Consider the following 19,332-nt stretch of genomic DNA (forward strand, 5'->3'; position numbering starts at 1 on the left):
CCCCCTCAACAGTATTTATAGGAACTCAAACACTGAGATCCTGCTCTGTTCCAGTAACAAGAAGCCGAAAGCACCAGCCTGAAGATGACGAGTGAGACCTCGTCGAAACGTCGCCTAGACACCCCAACTTTTACACGGGAAGACACCCGAGGACACCAAAACCTGCATTCCTGTACCCGTGAAAATCTACGAAAGCATATATATATATATATATATATATATATATATATATATACACACACATTTCTGGTTCTTAGTGGCAGAACATGAATTTTGAAACCTATGGGATGTATACAAATGAATCCAGAGATCTGTCCCTAAAAGGGGGCAGCTAGAAGTGACATTTCCTGCTCCCTTTCTCCCCCTCTCAGCCCCCCCTCAACTTGCAACGAATGGTTCCCAGAGATCCAGAGCCTCTGGCAAGGAGCAGAAGGGAAAGAGAGCAGAAAATTGGACAGAAGTACTTTTTGCTCCCTTCGCAGGGGAAGCCCATGATGCTTCCCCCATGGGCGGATCTTTGGACCCAACCCTATTCGCTCACTCACATCTAGGTCAAATTGTAGGCTAGCATTCAGTATACAAAATATTCTTCTGGGCTGGCCTCTAGGGAGCAATCACAGAAGGATGGAGCCATCTTGGTCACTGGTGTTCTGCGTATGGTTGCTGGTTATGGTGACCTCTGGAACAGGAACTGGAGCTCTATCGCAAGGCGCACAGAAAAAAAAGAAAGAGACACATCTGAGAGCCAAGCGAGAAAGCTTCTTTCTGAATTTTTCACCGGCAAAAGCATAGATGATGGGATTAAGGCAGCAGTGGCTGAAAGCCAGCGATTCGGTGATTTGCATGGTGTAATCTAAAAGCCTCCTTGAGCTGCAGCTCTGAAAGAAATCGGAGAGCCTCAATATCTGCAGAAAAAGTGATATGTGGTATGGAGTCCAGAACAGGAAGAACACAACCACCACTAATAAAATCAGCTTCATGGCTCTTCTTTTCCGGTGATTTTTGCAGGACATCAAGGTTTTGACGATCATCAGGTAGCAGAAACTCATGATGCACAGTGGGAGAAGGAAACCAATTACGTTATATTCTATGTAAGTGAAAATGGGCCAGATTTCCTCAATGTGTTCTGGATACAGAGAAGTGCATTCTCTACCTATATTTCGGATGAACACGAAATGGGGAGCTGCAAACAAAATGGCCAGGGTCCAGACTGCAAGGCTAGTGAGAGATCCATGTCGGATTGTTCTGGCTTTCATGATGCACGTTGCCCGGACGATAGCAAAGTATCGATCGATGCTTATGACAGTGATGAAAAACATCCCTCCGTACAAGCCCACGGAATAGAAAGAGGAAACGATCCGACACGGAATGTTCCCGAGTGTCCAACCTTTTACGATGTAAGAAGCCCAAAAGGGAAGAGAAATGACAAAAAGGAGATCGCAAATGGCCAAGTTCAGGAGAAATATGTCAGTGACACTCTTTTGACGCCCACCTTGCACGACGGTCAGAACCACCAGGCCGTTTCCAACTAGCCCTACGGTGAACACAAGGGCGTACAGTATTGGCAGAAAGACTTTGCCAAATGCCTGGATGTCTGTTTTCTCGCACATTATGGCCTGCTCTTCATAGAGATACTCAGTGACCACTTCCAGATGGTCCTCAGCCATGATGAATACTTGCCTGAAAAAGGAAAAGGAGAAGCACAGTTAGCCGTGGAAGAGAGACATGGACTTCTCTCCCGTGGTGGCTGGTGTCCATTGGAATTGGCAGGGAGGCCAACAGTAGGTGGCGCTAGAGCCAATGGCAGGCAGAGCTAACTAATTCTAGAGTTCATATAATCATAGAGTTGGAGGGGGCCCCGAGAGTCATCTAGTCCAACCCCCTGCCATGCAGGAATATGCAGGTGGTCTGTATGGGGATTGAAACTGCGACTTTGGTATTACCAGTACCTAACCAACTAAGCTAACTGGAGAAGGCAGGCAAGTGTTGGTGGATCAGCCTCTGTTGCTTATCTCAAATGCAAAGCAGCTGTGAACCCGACATTAAAGTCCTACAGTTGTGTTAAGTCACCTCTTTTTTATATATAAATTTATTTAATCATTTTATCAATACAAATAACAACCGCAAAAGACACATACACAAAAACCATATTAATGCTAATAACACAATTTGACAATTCAGATTTGAATACACTGATATACCTCTGACTACACCATTTTAACATTTTCCCACCTCTCTCCTTCCCCTACTTCCTACCACTTTCCACCCTAATGCTTAAATATCCCTTCCAGATTTCTTCATATTTATCCATTCTTATTTTGCATCGACATGCAATTCGTTCGTATGTAGCTAATCTCTCCATATTATCAATCCATGTTCTCAATGGAATCTTTTTGCAGCTCTTCCAATTCATCAAAACAAGTTTTTTTGCTTCTAATATAGCACAGTACATCCATTTTTTCCCTCCACCCCTTGTAATCTCCCACATTTCCGGAATATAATTTAGAATTAAATTCAACTCCCCTAAATAACAATTTATTTTTATTACTCTTGCTATAAATACCCTCACCTCACACCAAAAAGATCTTATCATCGGGCAGTTAATCATCATATGTTAAGTCACCTCTTCACATTTTAAGTAACATTTTTGTTTCTTGAAAAACATTTGAACATCATCCGTCTTTTCCTTTTTTTAATCAATTTTATTTTTTCATTTCCTATTTTACATAAACAAATGCATTAAATTCATAAACACACAATCCCTTTGGACTTCCCTCCCCCCTCCCATTATGGATTTTCCCTTCTGCATCTCTTTCATAACTCTATTTTTTTAAAAAATCCTTTGTCAATCCATAGTTCAATTTTTTTATTACAATTTTCCTGTCAATCCTACCAGTGTATGTAATTGTTTGCTATAGCCTTTCAGCAAAAGTTTGTGAGCGGATCATAAATTGCACAGTTTACATTTGCTTCTGACTGCACCTTTACTTGGGAGTAGGTCTCATTGAACTCAGTGGGACTTACTTTTCAGTAGACATTTAAAAGAGTGCAAGCCCTGCTGGTGTTAGTGTGACTCTCCTGCAACTAATTTTTGCACTAGAACAAGGTTGTAGCTCAGTTTTCTGGCAGCTAAGGCAGTTGGCGCTCTGTGCTATTATGACCAGAATGGTTTGGCTGGAAGATACCAGCAAAATTTAAAATTAGTAGTAGATACCTATTTACACAAATGCAGTCCTTTATACTGTAACTGCAATCACCTCAACAACGTACATTTACAGCACATGTCTCCCCCCCAAAAAAACCCCAAATATATCATGGGAACTGTAGTTTATCCTTTACAGACTTGTAATTACCAGCACTCTTAAAAAACTACAGTTCTCTTAATTCTTTGGGCGAAACCCTGTGCATTAAAAGTTGCAACATGCCACCATTTTGAGGTTTTTTGTTTTTTAACGTCTGCATTATTGTTTACAGTTAACTTCCTTAAAATTTTGTGCTATTTTTAGATAGACCCAGATTACCGGAACATAAATTAATCTCGTTCCTTTTTCTACATCACAACCCCCGTGTTGTGGTACCAATCCAAATTGGGCCTTGTGGTGGCAGCTTTTTACCAAGAGAAAAAAGAAGACATGGCAGATCAAATCATGGATGTCTTGTTATTTGACATATTCACAGGTATTAAAATGCTGGAGTTTGTTCAATCTCCTGACTACCATATGTACATTTGTGCCATTTAAGTGGACTCCAAAGGTAACTACCATTTTCTCTGAAGAGGTAACATTTGGTTCTTTTCCACCCTGGATGGAATCTGGATGGAATCTGTCAAAAGGTGATTCAAGCCAACTTTCCAGTTGACAGCAGAACCATTTCATCAGCCTAAAGTGGTATTTTAAATTTGTGCAGCCTGACCAAGACTTGGTGGGGTGTGTGTGTTCCTTTTGCAATCCCAGGGTGATATGGGGCTGCAGTCCTACACACACTGAATTTGAAATAAGGCTGTTTAAATCAGTAAAAGGAACTTTGAGTAAACATTTACAGATGCTTGTCATTTTACAGTGGAAAAAACAAGTACAGTAGAACACTGGAAGCCAGTGAGACGAAGGAAACAATTGGGAAAACAATGTGCAAGTGGAACGAGGTTTAGTGGAGAAACAGTTTTTGGATAAAGCTAGAAGCTGTTAAGTCTGGAGGCATCCTTAGATGTTACAAGAAGAGAGAAAAGCCTGTCTTGCGTTTCATACGATGCGCAGTTTCAGCCTCAGCTATCAGAAGCCTGGGAAACCCTTTGGTGCCCTCTTCTCTGAGGTTCACTCATATTCACTGAAAAGCAGCTCCTCTGCCGCAATACGGAAACTTCAGCAGTCACATTTTGACAGTTCCCACTCATGGTGTTAGTTTCAAGCCAGACCTGATAACCAGACATTAGGTCGCTCTAAGGTGGTGGTTCTCAAAGAGTGTGGCAAGCGAGGGTTGGTGGCAAGGGTGGCAGGAAGATTCAAGAACAAGAAACAGGCAAACATTTCAGTGTTTTACACACACACACAAACACACACACACACACAGAGAGACAGAGAGACAGACAGACAGACAGACACACACACACACAGAGAGAGAGAGAGAGAGAGAGAGAGAGAGAGAGAGAGAGAGAGAGAGAGAATATGGGTTGATAGCTTTTCAAAATGCAGTCGTACCTCAGGTTACAGACACTTCAGGTTACAGACGCTTCAGGTTACAGACTCCACTAACCCAGAAATAGAACCTCGGGTTAAGAACTTTGCTTCAGGATGAGAACAGAAATTGCACGGCGGCGGCAGCGGGAGGCCCCATTAGCTAAAGTGTGGTGCTTCAGGTTAAGAACAGTTTCAGGTTAAGAACGGACCGTTGGAACGAATTAAGTTCTTAACCCGAGGTACCACTGTAGCTTTTTTGACAAATATGAAAGATTGGGAAAGGCTTCTTTGTGTTGTTGAGGAGATGAGAGTTTGTTTCTCAAATGAAACCAAATATAAATGAGATCATCCACACCTCTCATTGAGTTTGTATAGTATAATAATTTTATTATTTGTACCCCACCCATCTGACTGGATTGCCCCAGCCACTCTGGGCGGCTTCCAACATGTATAAAAACACAATAAAACATTCATCATTTAAAAAGCTTCCCTATACAGTGGTGCCCCGCAAGACGAATGCCTCGCAAGACGGAAAACCCGCTAGACGAAAGGGTTTTCCGTTTTGGAGGCGCTTCGCAAAACGAATTTCCCTATGGGCTTGCTTCACAAGACGAAAATGTCTTGCGAGCTTCTGCTGGTTATTTCCCCTTCCCCCCCTTTTTCTAAGCCGCTAAGCCGCTTATCAGCTGATCCGCTAAGCCGCTAAAAGCCGCTAAACCACTAATAGCGCTAATCCGCTAAGCTGTCAATGGGCTTGCTTCGCAAGACGAAAAAACCGCTAGACGAAGAGACTCGCGGAACGGATTAATTTCGTCTTGCGAGGCACCACTGTACAGGGTTGCCTTCAGATGTCTTCCAAAGCTTGTATCTCCTTGTCTCGGGAATCACATAACTCCATACCCTCCAACATTTCTCTGATGAAAATAGGGACGTCCTAAGGAAAAGCGGGACATTCCAGGGTCAAATCAGAAATCAGGATGGCTTCTGTAAATCTGGAACTGTCCCTGGAAAATAGAGGCATTTGGAGGGTCTGGACTTAAGGTACATATGTAAGAGGCTCGTTTATCATTATATTTTGGGAACGATTCCTGTTCTTATGTAGCTGCATTGTTTTATACTTCCTGGATGTCCCATGATCATATTATAAAGCAGTTATGTTCCATGTTATAAACCAAGCACTGCAAGAAATAGTTTCTTATCATTTTCCAATGGATATTTTCTCAATAGAAAACTTGGTGTGGCGTGAGCAAATTTTTATTCTGAAAGGGTGACCCGGGGATTTTTTGTTTTGTTTTGTTTGAGAAGCACTGCTGTAACCTGTTAATCCAGCCTTTCTCAACCTGTGGGTCCCCAGATGGCAAGGCCAGAGCTCAGGGATGATGGGAGTTGTAGTCCAACAACATCTGGGGACCCACAGGTTGAGAACCGCTGCTGGTTAATCCTTAGTTCCCCTCCTCAGCTACTCCCTTTGCACAGAAGCAGCCTGCTGCTATCTTATCTTGCTGGCCCAGGCAAGGATGGTTGCAGAAGCCCAGAGACAACAGGATGAGGCTTCCCATGCAGATGAGGCAAGAAGACAGGTGGAAGTGGTAATGCTGCAAAAGGCCTGTGTCTGCTGACCTTTGTGGGTAGAAGATGCATATTGTGCTGAGGTCGCTTTCATGGTGCTTCCGTCCCTCTCTCTTCCCACACAGCAAATGCCACCTCTGCCCCTCTCATCCCCTCTTGCCCACAGGGGACAGTCCATGTCTTCTTTTGTGTGTCCCCCACCTTCTCTCAGTATAAATTGGGGTGAGGAGGAAAAAGGAACACAGAGTATTGTAGGTTTGGATGCACAGGAAAACCACACTGTGTTGAAACACCCAAGACTTTGAAAAACATTTAATGGGAATTAAATGTTTCACCATACATTTGAAGCACCGTATTTTTTGCTCCATAAGACCATAAGACGCACCTAATTTTCAGAGGAGGAAAACAAGAAAAAATATATATTCTGAACGAAACAGTGGATGTATGATTTTTGTGCCTCATTCTGTGGCCACAGACATGTGATTTGATGGTGAGTTTGGGGTAGCCCAATGCAAAAATCCTGAGAATCCATGTGGATCCGTGCTTTCTAACCACGTTTTTGCGTCCTATTTTTTTTAAAAAAGCATGATCTGCTTTTTGCCCCTGGGCAATTCGGCTCCAGGGACCACACATTCGCTCCATAAGACACACAGACATTTCCCCTTACTTTTTAGGAAGAAAAAAGTGTGTCTTATGGAGCGAAAAATACGGTACATTGAAAACACACGACTCTCTCTCAATGCCCCCACCCCCACCCGAAAGAATCCTGGGAACTTGGAAAAGCATAGAGCTACTCTACCCAGTACCCACTGTAACAAATAACAGTTCCAGGATTCCTGGAGGAAGTCATGTGCTTTGAATGCACTTTAAATGCATGGTGTTTGCAAAAGCTCTTTGCAAAAGCCCTCTTCACATGTGTAGCCGATGCATGAAGGGCATAGCTGGGCCCTGCGGCTGATCCCACACCAAAGGTATGCACACTTTTGAGTCTCGCCTTGACCCCACGATGTCTGTTCCGAGAGAGGACCATCTGGAAGGAGAGACTATGCGCATCAACTCCTCTCCCACATGCTCTTCTCAATGTGCGTGGGGTACAAGCATTTTAAGGGCAGGGGAGAATGGGCACAGCCTGGCTCTGCCCTCAATGTGTATAGCATATGTTGGGGTAAGGCCTTTGGGGCACGTAGCTAAGTCACAGAGCACAGGTTTGAGCCCCGGCGTCTCCAGATAGGGCTCAGGGAAAACCCTTGAGAAAGACTGCCAACCAGGGTTGCCATATTTCAAAAAGGGAAATTCCTGACACCACCAAACCACCAAAATTGTTGAAGGCTTTTTTAAAGAAACCCACCCAAACTGTTGAGCTTAATAGGGGAACAAACCCAAATCGTTGGGTGATTTTAAGCTTTTGGAGCTGATTTTCCCAGCACATTGCCATACATCTGGGTTTTCCCTGATATTTTGCCGCTTCGGCAAAATTCCTTCCTGAAGTCATTTTTACACCCAAAAACCAGGACATGTCGTGAATTTTTGTGACATAGCACAAGCCTATGGAAGTGAAAGCTGGACCATAAAGAAGGCTGATCGCCGAAGAATTGATGCTTTTGAATTATGGTGCTGGAGGAAACTCTTGAGAGTCCCATGGACTGCAAGAAGATCAAACCTCTCCATTCTGAAGGAAATCAGCCCTGAGTGTTCACTGGAAGGACAGATCCTGAAGCTGAGGCTCCAATACTTTGGCCACCGCAGAGAAGAGAAGACTCCCTGGAAAAGACCCTGATGTTGGGAAAGATGGAGGGCACAAGGAGAAGGGAACGACAGAGGACGAGATGGTTGGATAGTGTTCTCAAAGCTACCAGCATGAGTTTGACCAAATTGCGTGAGGCAGTGGAAGACAGGAGTGCCTGGCGTGCTCTGGTCCATGGGGTCACGAAGAGTCGGACACGACTAAACAGCAACAACAGGGCAAGCCTACTGCTAACCAGTGTAGATAAGACTGAGCTTGGGCCTGTAAGGCAGCTTACTATGGGTAGTAATCCTATAGGTCAGGCCAACATGGGAACCTGCAGATGTTGTTGATCTCCCATCAGATCAAACCATCAGGTTTGGGGATGATGGGAGCTCTGGTCTAACAACAAAAAGGCTACACCTTCTCTAGATTCAGAGAAAAGGCTTCCTTCTTCACCTCCAAGTCAGTCCTTTAATCAGCCCTTTGAGGACAGGGAACAGTGTCACAGCAATCATGCTTTCCTCACTTCGCCTATTAAATGCACAGCTAAGCTAAAGACGATCTCTCTGACTACAATGGCTGCTGGATCTTTCTTGACAGTAAAAGAAAGGGGCTGGAGGCCCTTTGATAGAACTGATAGATTGCCAGCAACAGTTTAATCATGGCTGCTGTTTGGAAGAGTTGATTGTTACGAGAGATTGAAAGCTTCACTTCCCGTGGTGGGCTCATTTATCGGTTTTTATTAAAATAAGTGATACGAAAAGTGGAAGAGCATACAAACGCCACAAGCCACAATACAATATCCTGTCTCTTTCAAGCTACCTTCAGTTCTCAAAAAGGTACACCCCCATCTCCAGCCGGTCACAAGCATCTACTGTTAAATACCGTATTTTTCGCACCATAGGATACACTTTTTCTCTTCTAAAAAGCAAGGGAAACTGTGTGTGCGTCCTATGGAGCGAATGCAGGGGGGAGGCAGTCGGGAAAAGCCCCCAAGAGGTGCACACAAGCTCCGTGCGCTCTTGCAGGCTTTTCCCCAGGAGGGAGAAGGGACTGACTGGCCGCATCAGTTGCTTCTCCCGCCTCCCAGGAAAGCCAGAAGAAGCCGTGCAGCCCTTTTAAAGTGTGCGCGGCTTCTGCCGGTTTTGCGAAAGGTGAGGGAATCCCCCCACCTCCCAGAAAAGCCAGGAAAGCCCTGCGCAGCGTCTCCCGGCAAGGAGAGGCTGCACGGGGCTATGGATTCTTTAGCTCCACACAGCCTCTCCTGGGAGGGAGAGGCTGCACGGGGCTAAAGGGGAAGCCAAAACAGCGAGCGGGATCCATCCTGCTCGCTGCCTTGGCTTGTGCCATAGCCGCGCGCAACCCCTCCGGCAGGAAGAGGTTGTGCGCAGCCTGTACACTGCTCTTTGGGGCTGGGGGGGGGGAAATATTTTTTTTCTTGATTCCTCCCCCCCTAAAAACTGGGTGTACCCTATGGTCCGGTGCGCCCTATGGTGCGAAAAATACGGTAGTTATTCGGAGCCAGTCATTATCATGTATGACCTAGCTGAGATTCCTGCATTGCAGTTGGTTGGACCGGATGAGCCTTGGCATTTCTTCCTAAGTCTGCAATTCTATGATTATTTCATTGGCCTGCATCTAAGGATGCTTCAGATGGGACTTAATGCTGAAGACAGATTGCTGGGATTTCGCAAATGGGTAATGCGCAAGACAAGACAAGAGAAAAGCTGTCCCAAGTGGTGTTTATAGGAAGGCTAAACAATTTTCAGCCACAGCTAAGGAACTATGATTACCTGGTTATACCTTAACACCAAGAGAATGTAATACAGTGGTACCTCTGGTTATGTGCTTAATTTGTTCCAGAGGTCTGTTCTTAACCTGAAACTGTTCTTAATCTGAAGCACCACTTTAGCTAATGGGGCCTCCCGCTGCTGCTGCGACGCTGTCGTGCGATTTCTGTTCTCATCTTGAAGCAAAGTTCTTAACCCGAGGTACTATTTCTGGGTTAGTGGAGTCTGTAACCTGAAGTGTATGTAACCTGAAGCATATGTAACCCGAGGTACCACTGTACTAAGATAAATTGTCATGTCAAAGATGATCTGTAGATGGTTCTGATCCATAGGTGGTACTGTATCTGAGACAACGGAAAAAGGACAGGGTTTAAAGGGTTGATAATTTTTGTGCGCAAAGGTGTGCTGTGTTCAGCATGGACTTTTACGTTTGTGGTGACATTGCCCCAAATTTTCAAACAATTGAGATTTTGTAATCAAAGTAATGCATGGAATTCCAGTTTGTAGGGCTGCCACCTGCTGCCCACTTGCCTGGAAAGGAGTCCCACTGAACTCAGCTGGAATTACTTCTGAGCAGACATGCACAGGATCACATTGCTAGAAGAGATTTTGCTGAATTTGATTCATATGATTTCCTATTAGGATGATGAAGAATCTCCTAATGGCTGCAAGAATTTGCGTCCCAGGAACTGATTGTTAAACATTGTTTCAATACAGAAAAAGTTCTTGGAGGAAGCCTAGCGAACTACAGAAATAGGAACACTGCTCTATATTAGAGATGCTTTGGAAAAGGAGATATCCAATGTCAGTCAAACCCACATAGAACCACTAAAATCAGTAGACTAGTTAAGTCCATTGATTTGAATTGGTATACTCTTAGCATGACTAATGTTGGCTTATCACCCCAGAGTTGTAGCTGTAATAATATATACCGTAGTTTAGTGTACAACCACAGGTCGTAACACAAATTATCTTCCACACCTGAACCCTGCAAAAATCAGAATACAACTCTCTTCACATCAGCTGGGATTCCACTCTTCTTGAATTTTTCAGTGCAAATCATTCTTGATTCTAGAGACTTTGGGCAAGATAAGGGAGGTTTGAAAAGCATTCTTTCCGATGCTTTTAGGGTATTCAAATACTTTTAGGTCACAACCGTACCAAAGCATGTTTAAGTGTCAAATGACACATTGTGCTAATTGCATAAAACAATTACTATGTGCAGTTTATAAAAATGTCTACAACCACCACAGGGTGGGTTGGGCAGGATTAGAACCACCACCATCCCACAGTCCCAACAAAAATCTCTCCCTGGAGAGGCTATTAGCCTCAGGAAAGAGGATTTCACTGGCGACATTGGAAAGGTAAGCATAATCTTAATTGTGCAACCTTAAAGGTAAAGGTACCCCTGACCATTAGGTCCAGTCGTGACCAACTCGGGGGTTGTGCGCTCCTCTGACTCTATAGGCCGAGGGAGCCGGCATTTGTCTGCAGACAGCTTCTGGGTCATGTGGCCAGCATGACAAAGCCGCTTCTGGTGAACCAGGGCAGCACACGAAAACGCCGTTTACCTTCCCGCTGGAACGGTACCTATTTATCTATTTGCACTGGCATGCTTTCGAACTGCTAGGTTGGCAGGAGCAGGGACTGAGCAACGGGAGCTCACCCCGTCGCGGGGATTCGAACCACCGACCTTCTGATCGGCAAGTCCTAGGCTCTGTGGTTTAACCCACAGCGCCACCCTTGTGCAACCTTACACATGCCTAAGCATAAGTAAATAAAATAATATAAAGTTGAGGTCATTTTAATCTGTTTCAGTATTTCTGCATGCTTTAAAGTATGGCTGTCGATTTGTCTCAATTTTATTATTTTTCTGCAAAGCACTTTGAGGTGTTTTTTCTCTTCTTCTTCAATCAAGCGGGTATAAGTTTCATGAAATAAATGAATCGTGAAATAAGTATGTCCCACATAGCTTGATGGGGCTCACTCTGAGGGAGCTGCCTAAATGATTGCAGCCTGAAGCTGCAAACCTAAACGCACTTGCTAGGGAGTAACTCCAAATTACAACTACTGGGACTTAACTCTGAGTAAACATGCTTAGGCTAACACTGCAAATCCCGTACACTGAAATGAGCGGAAGTGCTTAGATGTGGCTGAACTGTGGCCATGTTGTTGTCTCTAATTTCATTAATAACCAGGGACTCTGCTCCCCACTCATTCCACATGTTAATCTCCCCCTCATATTAACTCCTAGAGATTCTCCTTCCATTCCATGCAATACTAACAACTCTTTTACCAGCTGCCATCCCGTTATGCCGCCCAATGCACCCCCAAGTTCTTTTCTACAACCTCCCTTTGCTCCCCTTATTTTCACCATGTTTCCACTCCTCCCCCCTTTTTTCTCAGCTCCCCCTTGCACACAGATCTGCCCCATTTCCATGCCTCCTGCTGCCTGTTCTGCACACCATTGTATATTTAAGATGAATCGACTCTTAAGAGCAATCTTGTTGGTTAAAGAAGCTGATGGATTTTGTACAGGCAACAGGCATTGGCTTGTTAATGAAATATCTGTTTTAAATTGCTACATTGAATCATGCTGAAGACAACACATGGTGCCAGAAGTGAAATACATCGTGTGGAGGTGCTATCTCTCTCACATGGGGCAACTGAAGAATGGAGGGGGGAGAATTCAGTGAGTAGGGAAAGACATTGGCAGGGAAATTGTAGGATTAAACAATAATAACATTATTATTATTATTATTATTATTATTATTATTATTATTATTATTATAGTTATTTATACCCAACCTTTTTCCCATCAGAGACTCAAGGTGCCTTGCAGATAAAATAAGAATAGCTAAAAACATAGGAAGAGGTGTTAGTAAAGCAGGAATGGATAGAAATTGAGAGAGGGGAAAGCGGCAGCTTTAAACAAAGGTTTGATTGTTTTTGAAATGGTGACTTAGGTTGGTTCACATTTAAGTGTGAACTGAATCAAATTTCTCCCGATTCCAAAATCTGATACATGCTTACCTAAGCTGAGAGTAAGTCCAGTTGAGCTCTTGGGGCGAACTTTTGAGCAGGCATACATAGGATTCCACTGCCACAAACTGGTGATGTTTCAACTCCACTACTTTGGCCTTGTTGAAATCTCTGTGGCAAACAATTTGATTTTCTGATTGCTTATACAATGAGACAACCCCCTCCGCTTTGAAGATTAAAGTGGAATATATATAATTTATTTTTTAATAAACAAAACAAAGAAAATATGTTTCACGCTGCAGCCAAATCTCGCATTTGATGAATCTAGCACATCCTTAATCAGTTGTCAGCCTTCATAGTTACTTTCGTAGCTATTGGTTGAGAAGGAGATCAAAATTACACGAGCTAATATTGTGAACTAGAATGGCCAGGTAAAAAGGACATTGGGCTCTTGCACCTTTAATAGTAGTTTGTCATGCAAAGTACCCTATTGAAATGCCCTCTCCTATACATTAAAGGTAGTGATGTATAGAAGTGAGAGCTGGACCATAAAGAAGGCTGATCTCCGAAGAACTGATGCTTTTGAATTATGGTGCTGGAGGAGACTCTTGAGAGTCCCATGGACTGCGAGAAGATCAAACCTATCCATTCTGAAGGAAACCAGCCCTGAGTGCTCACTGGAAGGACAGATCATGAAGCTGAGGCTCCAATACTTTGGCCACCTCATGAGAAGAGAAGACTCCCTCGAAAAGACCCTGATGTTGGGAAGGATTGAGGGCACAAGGAGAAGGGGACGACAGAGGACGAGATGGTTGGACAGTGTTCTCGAAGCTACCAGCATGAGTTTGACCAAACCGCGAGAGGCAGTGGAAGACAGGAGTGCCTGGCGTGCTCTGGTCCAGGGGGTCACGAAGAGTCGGACACGACTAAACAACTAAACAACAACAATACATGAAAGGTGCAGGAGTGCTATGGCCCTTCAGATATTATATGGTGCTTCTTGTTCTTACCTTAATAGGCTCTGTCTTGCTTTGAATGGAAATGTGCTCAAATCTGATCTGGGTGATTGCTCCCTCTTCTGCCTTAGACTGATGCAGCCACAGCATAGACTGCAGATGTTGCAACTGTTTCCTCAATTGCAACCCAGCTCTGCAAGGGAAGTGAACTGCTTCTTCCGAGAAGATCTTGCATAGGCTGACCAGGACTGCATGCATGTTTAACTGGGCTCTTGCTGGGCTGGAGAAAAAATATGGGGTGGGATTATGACATGAACATCCACCAGATTCTGAGATGAATAAATCATGTGGCATAAAGAGTGTCCCCTGGAAAGTTAATTTCCCCAGGGTGCCATGGACTTGACTCCCAACAATAATTTCTCATTTGTTTTGTTTTGTATCGTTTATGTCATGTGTTGTGTTGCAAGCATGCCTCTGCTCCGCTCTGAAAGGAAGGACAGGGTATAAAAACTTTTAAATAAATAAATGTCATTTTAGATAGATAGATAGATACAGTTGGTCCCCCCCCTAAAAAATGTTTAGGGGTACTCTCATTTTGACTCAAGAAAATTACCATTTTATAGTTCAAATCAGGGGAAATAAATACACTAAATGGACAAAAGTACAAAGAACATGCATTGCCTCATATTACACAGTTGACAGCTGACAGCTGACAGTCACTTCCACATTGCCATGAGGTTGTGTTCACTAACGTCTTTCCGATAATGGCTTGCTGTTGGTGTCTGTCGCCAGCCCCCTAGTGCAGATGTTATAAGAGAAACCATGATCAGAAAGGGGAATTAAAGAATGACACTGTCTATATCCGTATTTGCTTTATATTCTGTATTGAGTAAGTATATGCATGCTATCAGAGAATGTCGTTTTCTGAGAAATAATGTACCTTTGACTTCAAGAACGAGTCTTTTTAATTGTAGTTCTTCATTTCTATATTTTTAAAGAATGTCTCTTTAAGAATGACTTCAAGAATGTATCTTTAAGAAAGTATTTTTTTACTTGTATTTTAAAGAATGCATCTTTTAGAACATGGGTAGGCAAACTATGGCCCGGGGGCCGGATCCAGTCCAATCACCTTCTAAATCCAGCCTGCAGACAGTCCGGGAATCAGCATGTTTTTACAGGAGTAGAATGTGTGCTTTTATTTAAAATACATCTTTGGGTTATTTGTGGGGCATAGGAATTCGTTATTTTTCTCTCTCTTCAAAATATAGTCTGGCCCCCCACAAGGTGTGAGGGACGGTAGACTGGTCCCCTGCTGAAAAAATTTCCTGACTCCTGTTTTAGAATATACCTTTTTACTTGTATTTCTTTACCTTGTATCGGTCCTTAAAATGTAACTAAAGAATGTAGCTGTTGACTCTGTATCGCTGTGTAGTTTAATGCCCTCATATCCTGTATTCCCTGTTTTATGACTTTGTATTGCGTGTCGAGGTCCCCAGGTCCACCCCAATAACTCACACATCACACAGAATTTTTGTTTAAGGTTTTTGGCATAATTTTGGCCACAACTTTATTAAAATACAAATTTGTGAGTGGTTGCTTAGGCATTGGTTGCGACTATCTGCCCCCACCATGGGGGACAGACTGACATTCCGCACGATGCGAAAGTCAGAATGGGGGAATACACTTGGGGGTTACGCGGAGCAGGGAACCTGCCCCCACCCCAAATGCAACCAGGAGCTCATTGCTATGGCCAGAGCCCCCTTGACAGAGTGGACAAGCAATAGTTAGCCCCCAATTCCTTTAACGGAATCCCTCGCAGCAGCAGCATTAGAGGGGCAGGCACAGCCAATCCATGCCCCTCAACCAACCAAACCATAAACCAATGCCTAACCGCAACCTTACAAGTTGTGACGATTTGCTACGCAGTAGGCAAAAACCAAATGGCCCCAGCCAATCAGCCAGATGGACAAAATTCCTACCAGGCCCCTGCTCCAAAGCAGACGACCCCATGACAGGCATAGCAAGGTCAAAGCGAACAACCCTATTCTAGGGAGGGAGGGACGGGCAATCTGCTGCATGGGTGAAAAGAGGAAGCCCTAGCCTCGTGCAAGGAGTTTTAGCATTTTTGGCTGTCAATCAATAAATGGCAACATTAATTTCTTCCCAACAACAAGGGAAGCCCCAATCACATCAGTGGCCAACGATCAGTTAGCCCGCCCCCAACTTTGGAGTGTCCTGGCGGCCCCCACCGCAACACGTGCTCTCCATGAAGGAGAACACGCTTTACTAAATTAGTGTATAACCAATCTGTGAATATTATTATCCTCTGCTACTCACAAACTGTCAAACTCACAAACTGTCAAACCTTGTAACACCACAGCGCCACCTACTGAGTCTACAAATGAATCCACGAATACACATAAAATACAAACATAAACCAAGTTTAATTAATAAAAATATGCAGAACAGAACTTCGCACCAGCACTGATAAACATTTCCCAAAAATCCAGTCGATCATGTAATCTGCATGCCGATCACCCCAGAACCTCCAGTGATCTTTCCTGTAAATAAAGGAAAAACAGAACTATTAGTCAAGATATGCTGAAAAGGAAAAACAGCTCAACACCTTTTCCTCCCAATCTCAAACAAACGACATCTCCATTAGCACCACTCAAGATCTTACAACAGGGGTCAGCAAACTTTTTCAGCAGGGGGCTGGTCTGCTGTCCCTCAGACCTTGTGGGGGGCCGGACTATATTTTTTTTTTGGGGGGGTGAGTGAATTCCTATGCCCCACAAATAACTCAGAGATGCATTTTAAATAAAAGGACACATTCTACTCTTGTAAAAACACGCTGATTCCCAGACCGTCAGTGGGCCAGATTTAGAAGACAGTTGGGCCTTAGTTTGCTTACCCATGTCTTACAACATCCTACTTACCTGTGTAAATTCTTTCTTCACGCCATTTCTGTCATTTCTCTGTACCATTGATCTGTATGAGAATGAAAAGGCATATACTGGTACCTTGGGTTAAGTACTTACCGTATTTTTTGCTCTATAGGACGCACCTAGTTTTAGAGGAGGGAGAAAAAGAGAAAGAAAATCAATCCCTCTTGCTCTCCAGGCTTTAGCGAAAGCAACATGAAGCCTCCGGAGTGCAGCGGGAGCTCTCACTGCACTCCGGAGGCTTTGGCGGCTATTCCTGAAGCCTGGAGAGTGAGAGGGGGCAGTGCACAGCTACCCCTCTAGCTCTCCAGGCTTCAGCGAAAGCAACGCGAAGCCTCTGGAGCGTTTCGGAGGCGTCGCATTGCTTTCGCTGAAGGCATGGAGCGTGCATTCGCTCCATAAGACGCACACACATTTCCCCTTAATTTTTGGAGGGGGAAAAGTGTGTCTTATAGAGGGGAAAATATGGTAATTCGTTCTGGAGGTCCGTTCTTAACCTGAAACTGTTCTTAACCTGAAGCACCACTTTAGCTAATGGGGCCTCCTGCTGCTGCTGCGCCGCCGGAGCATAATTTCTGTTCTCATCCTGAAGCGAAGTTCTTAACCTGAGGTAATATTTCTGGGTTAGTGGAGACTGTAACCTGAAGCATATGTAACCCGAGGCATATGTAACTCGAGGTACCACTGTATAAGTAAAAGCAGTTTCTTTGTTCCAGGTTCTCACTCTGTCCTTCTTGTTACGTGAGCCAGAACTCTGTTGCAACAGTTTTTGTTCTTTAAAGTAAAGATCAGACTTTACTTTTTTCGTAAGTCCTGTTATTTCCTGAGCCTCTGCAAAAGTGCTCTTTCTGAGGGTCCGGTCCTCCCTACGAGGCTGGGACCCTTTTAAAGGGAGCAATAATTATTTATTTCACAGACAGCAGACTACAGCTTGCAGTTTATTTATTCTTTTATTTCATAACATTTATATTTAGGCAACCACCCATGAACACGTGTTCAATATGTGTGCAACTGTGGACACACACATAACTCAGAAGTGACTGATAAATGTAAAAAATGTCACCCAGAGGGGTGGAGCGGGGTGGGGGCAGAACAGAGGTTTCGCAGGCTTTCCCAAAGGTGTTTCAAATACACGCAATTTCATTGATGCGTGTGGTGCCTCAAAACGTAACGTTAATGGCAGGTTGCCTGCAATGCTTAATTTTTAAATCCACATCTTTGTGCCTTGCAAAAAAACCCACAAAAGAATAAAATTATCAGTAAAACAGTTTAAAACAACTATTTAATTAAAAGAAATAAGAATTAAAGATCAACCAAAAACAGATTAAAAAACACACAGCAACATTTTAGAAGAGGGCAACCAAGATGTTCAAGGGTCAGGTCTGGTCCAAGCCTTATGAGGAATGGTTGAAGGAGTTGGGTATGTTTAGCCTGGGAAAGAGGCTAAACTCGTGTGTAGTCTGGGGATTTCTTTTTAGTATCAGAATTAGGCTCCAAGTCCTTTCCCAAAGCCAATTGTTTTTCCTAAGCTTTTATAATGTGCTTTCATCTATGAAAACTAGCTCATATTCAACCTATGGAGATGCGTGACTCTACACTTTTTCCTAGCTCCGCGGTGATGAGCCAACCACCCGGCTCCCTTTCTGTAACCGGGCTCTTTCGTCATCTCCAAGCGACGTGCTTGGGATGCTGGGAATTGCAGTCTGACAAGATCAGGCGACCCAAACCGTAATAGCATATATCGAAGCAGAATACAGAGCTGAAAACGGCCAAGATCCTTAGCAATTTTTAGGTTTAAATCTAGGATCTTAATATTTTTTTTATTCGAGTTCAGGATCCTTAGCAATTGTTAGGTTTAATTCCAGATCTTAGTAATTTTTAAGTTTAATTCATGGATCTACAATCATTTTTAGGTTTAATTTTAGGATCCTTAATAATGTTTAAGTTCAATTCCTAGATCCTTAGTAATCTTTAGGTTCAATTCCACCAGCATCTGCCGTTAGAGTCTTAAATGAACCACCTGCTCTGTTCCAGGCAAACAAGGTGGAACTCTTCAGTGGTAAGAAAACTGGGCAGGTTCCTAAGATCGGGCTGCTCATCATAGGTATTTAAATAAAACACCGTTATAAATTCCCCACCGAGCCTCGGCAGTGCTGGAAAGGGATTAAAACCCCAGATACATTTTGTCTGCGGAGTTGCGATGTTCATGGAAACCAGCTTGGTACCTAGAAATAGAATTTATTTATATAAAGCACGTGTCAAGAAAATAAAACACCACCAAATACGTTTATTGGAGAGATTACATAGAAAAATAAGTATAATCTGTGCGATGATTTTTAAAAGGGTGCAGAAATACATTAAGAGAAAGTGTGGTTATGTATAGATAGGTAGCCGTGTTGGTCTGCCATAGTCAAAACAAAAAAAATTCCTTCCAGTAGCACCTTAAAGACCAACTAAGTTAGTTCTTGGTATGAGCTTTCGTGTGCATTCAGTGTATCTGAAGAAATGTGCATGCACACGAAAGCTCATACCAAGAACTAACTTAGTTGGTCTTTAAGGTGCTACTGGAAGGAATTTTTTTTGTTTTGACTGTGGTTATGTATGTATGCGGTTATATGCACTCATCAGCCTGGGGATTTGTTCCCAGTGCCAAAATTGGGTTCCCACAAAAGGTTGGGCTCGGTGACCCTC

The 19,332-nt window shown here is 43.6% G+C and overlaps 1 protein-coding gene across 3 annotated transcripts; it reads right to left on the reverse strand.

Moving 5' to 3' along the window:
* Window positions 1–242: 242 nt before the first annotated feature.
* LOC309380922 (CX3C chemokine receptor 1-like) lies at window positions 243–19,297 on the reverse strand. Of its 3 annotated transcripts, XM_081931158.1 has the most exons (4): window positions 19,263–19,297; window positions 13,751–13,976; window positions 12,792–12,858; window positions 243–1,680 (listed from the first exon to the last, which is right to left on the reverse strand). In XM_081931158.1, exon 4 carries the CDS (start codon window positions 1,665–1,667, stop codon window positions 615–617), a length of 1,053 nt encoding a protein of 350 aa, XP_081787284.1. In that variant the 5' UTR covers window positions 1,668–1,680; window positions 12,792–12,858; window positions 13,751–13,976; window positions 19,263–19,297; the 3' UTR covers window positions 243–614. The 3 variants fall into 3 exon arrangements, with proteins under 3 accessions (XP_081787284.1, XP_081787282.1, XP_081787283.1); XM_081931156.1 differs by lacking the exon at window positions 12,792–12,858 and having other exon boundaries at window positions 19,263–19,295; XM_081931157.1 differs by lacking the exons at window positions 12,792–12,858; window positions 19,263–19,297 and having other exon boundaries at window positions 13,751–14,104.
* Window positions 19,298–19,332: the final 35 nt, after the last annotated feature.

Source organism: Podarcis melisellensis, assembly GCF_964234715.1.
Source record: "Podarcis melisellensis genome assembly, chromosome: 12".
Classification (NCBI taxonomy): Eukaryota; Metazoa; Chordata; class Lepidosauria; order Squamata; family Lacertidae; genus Podarcis; species Podarcis melisellensis.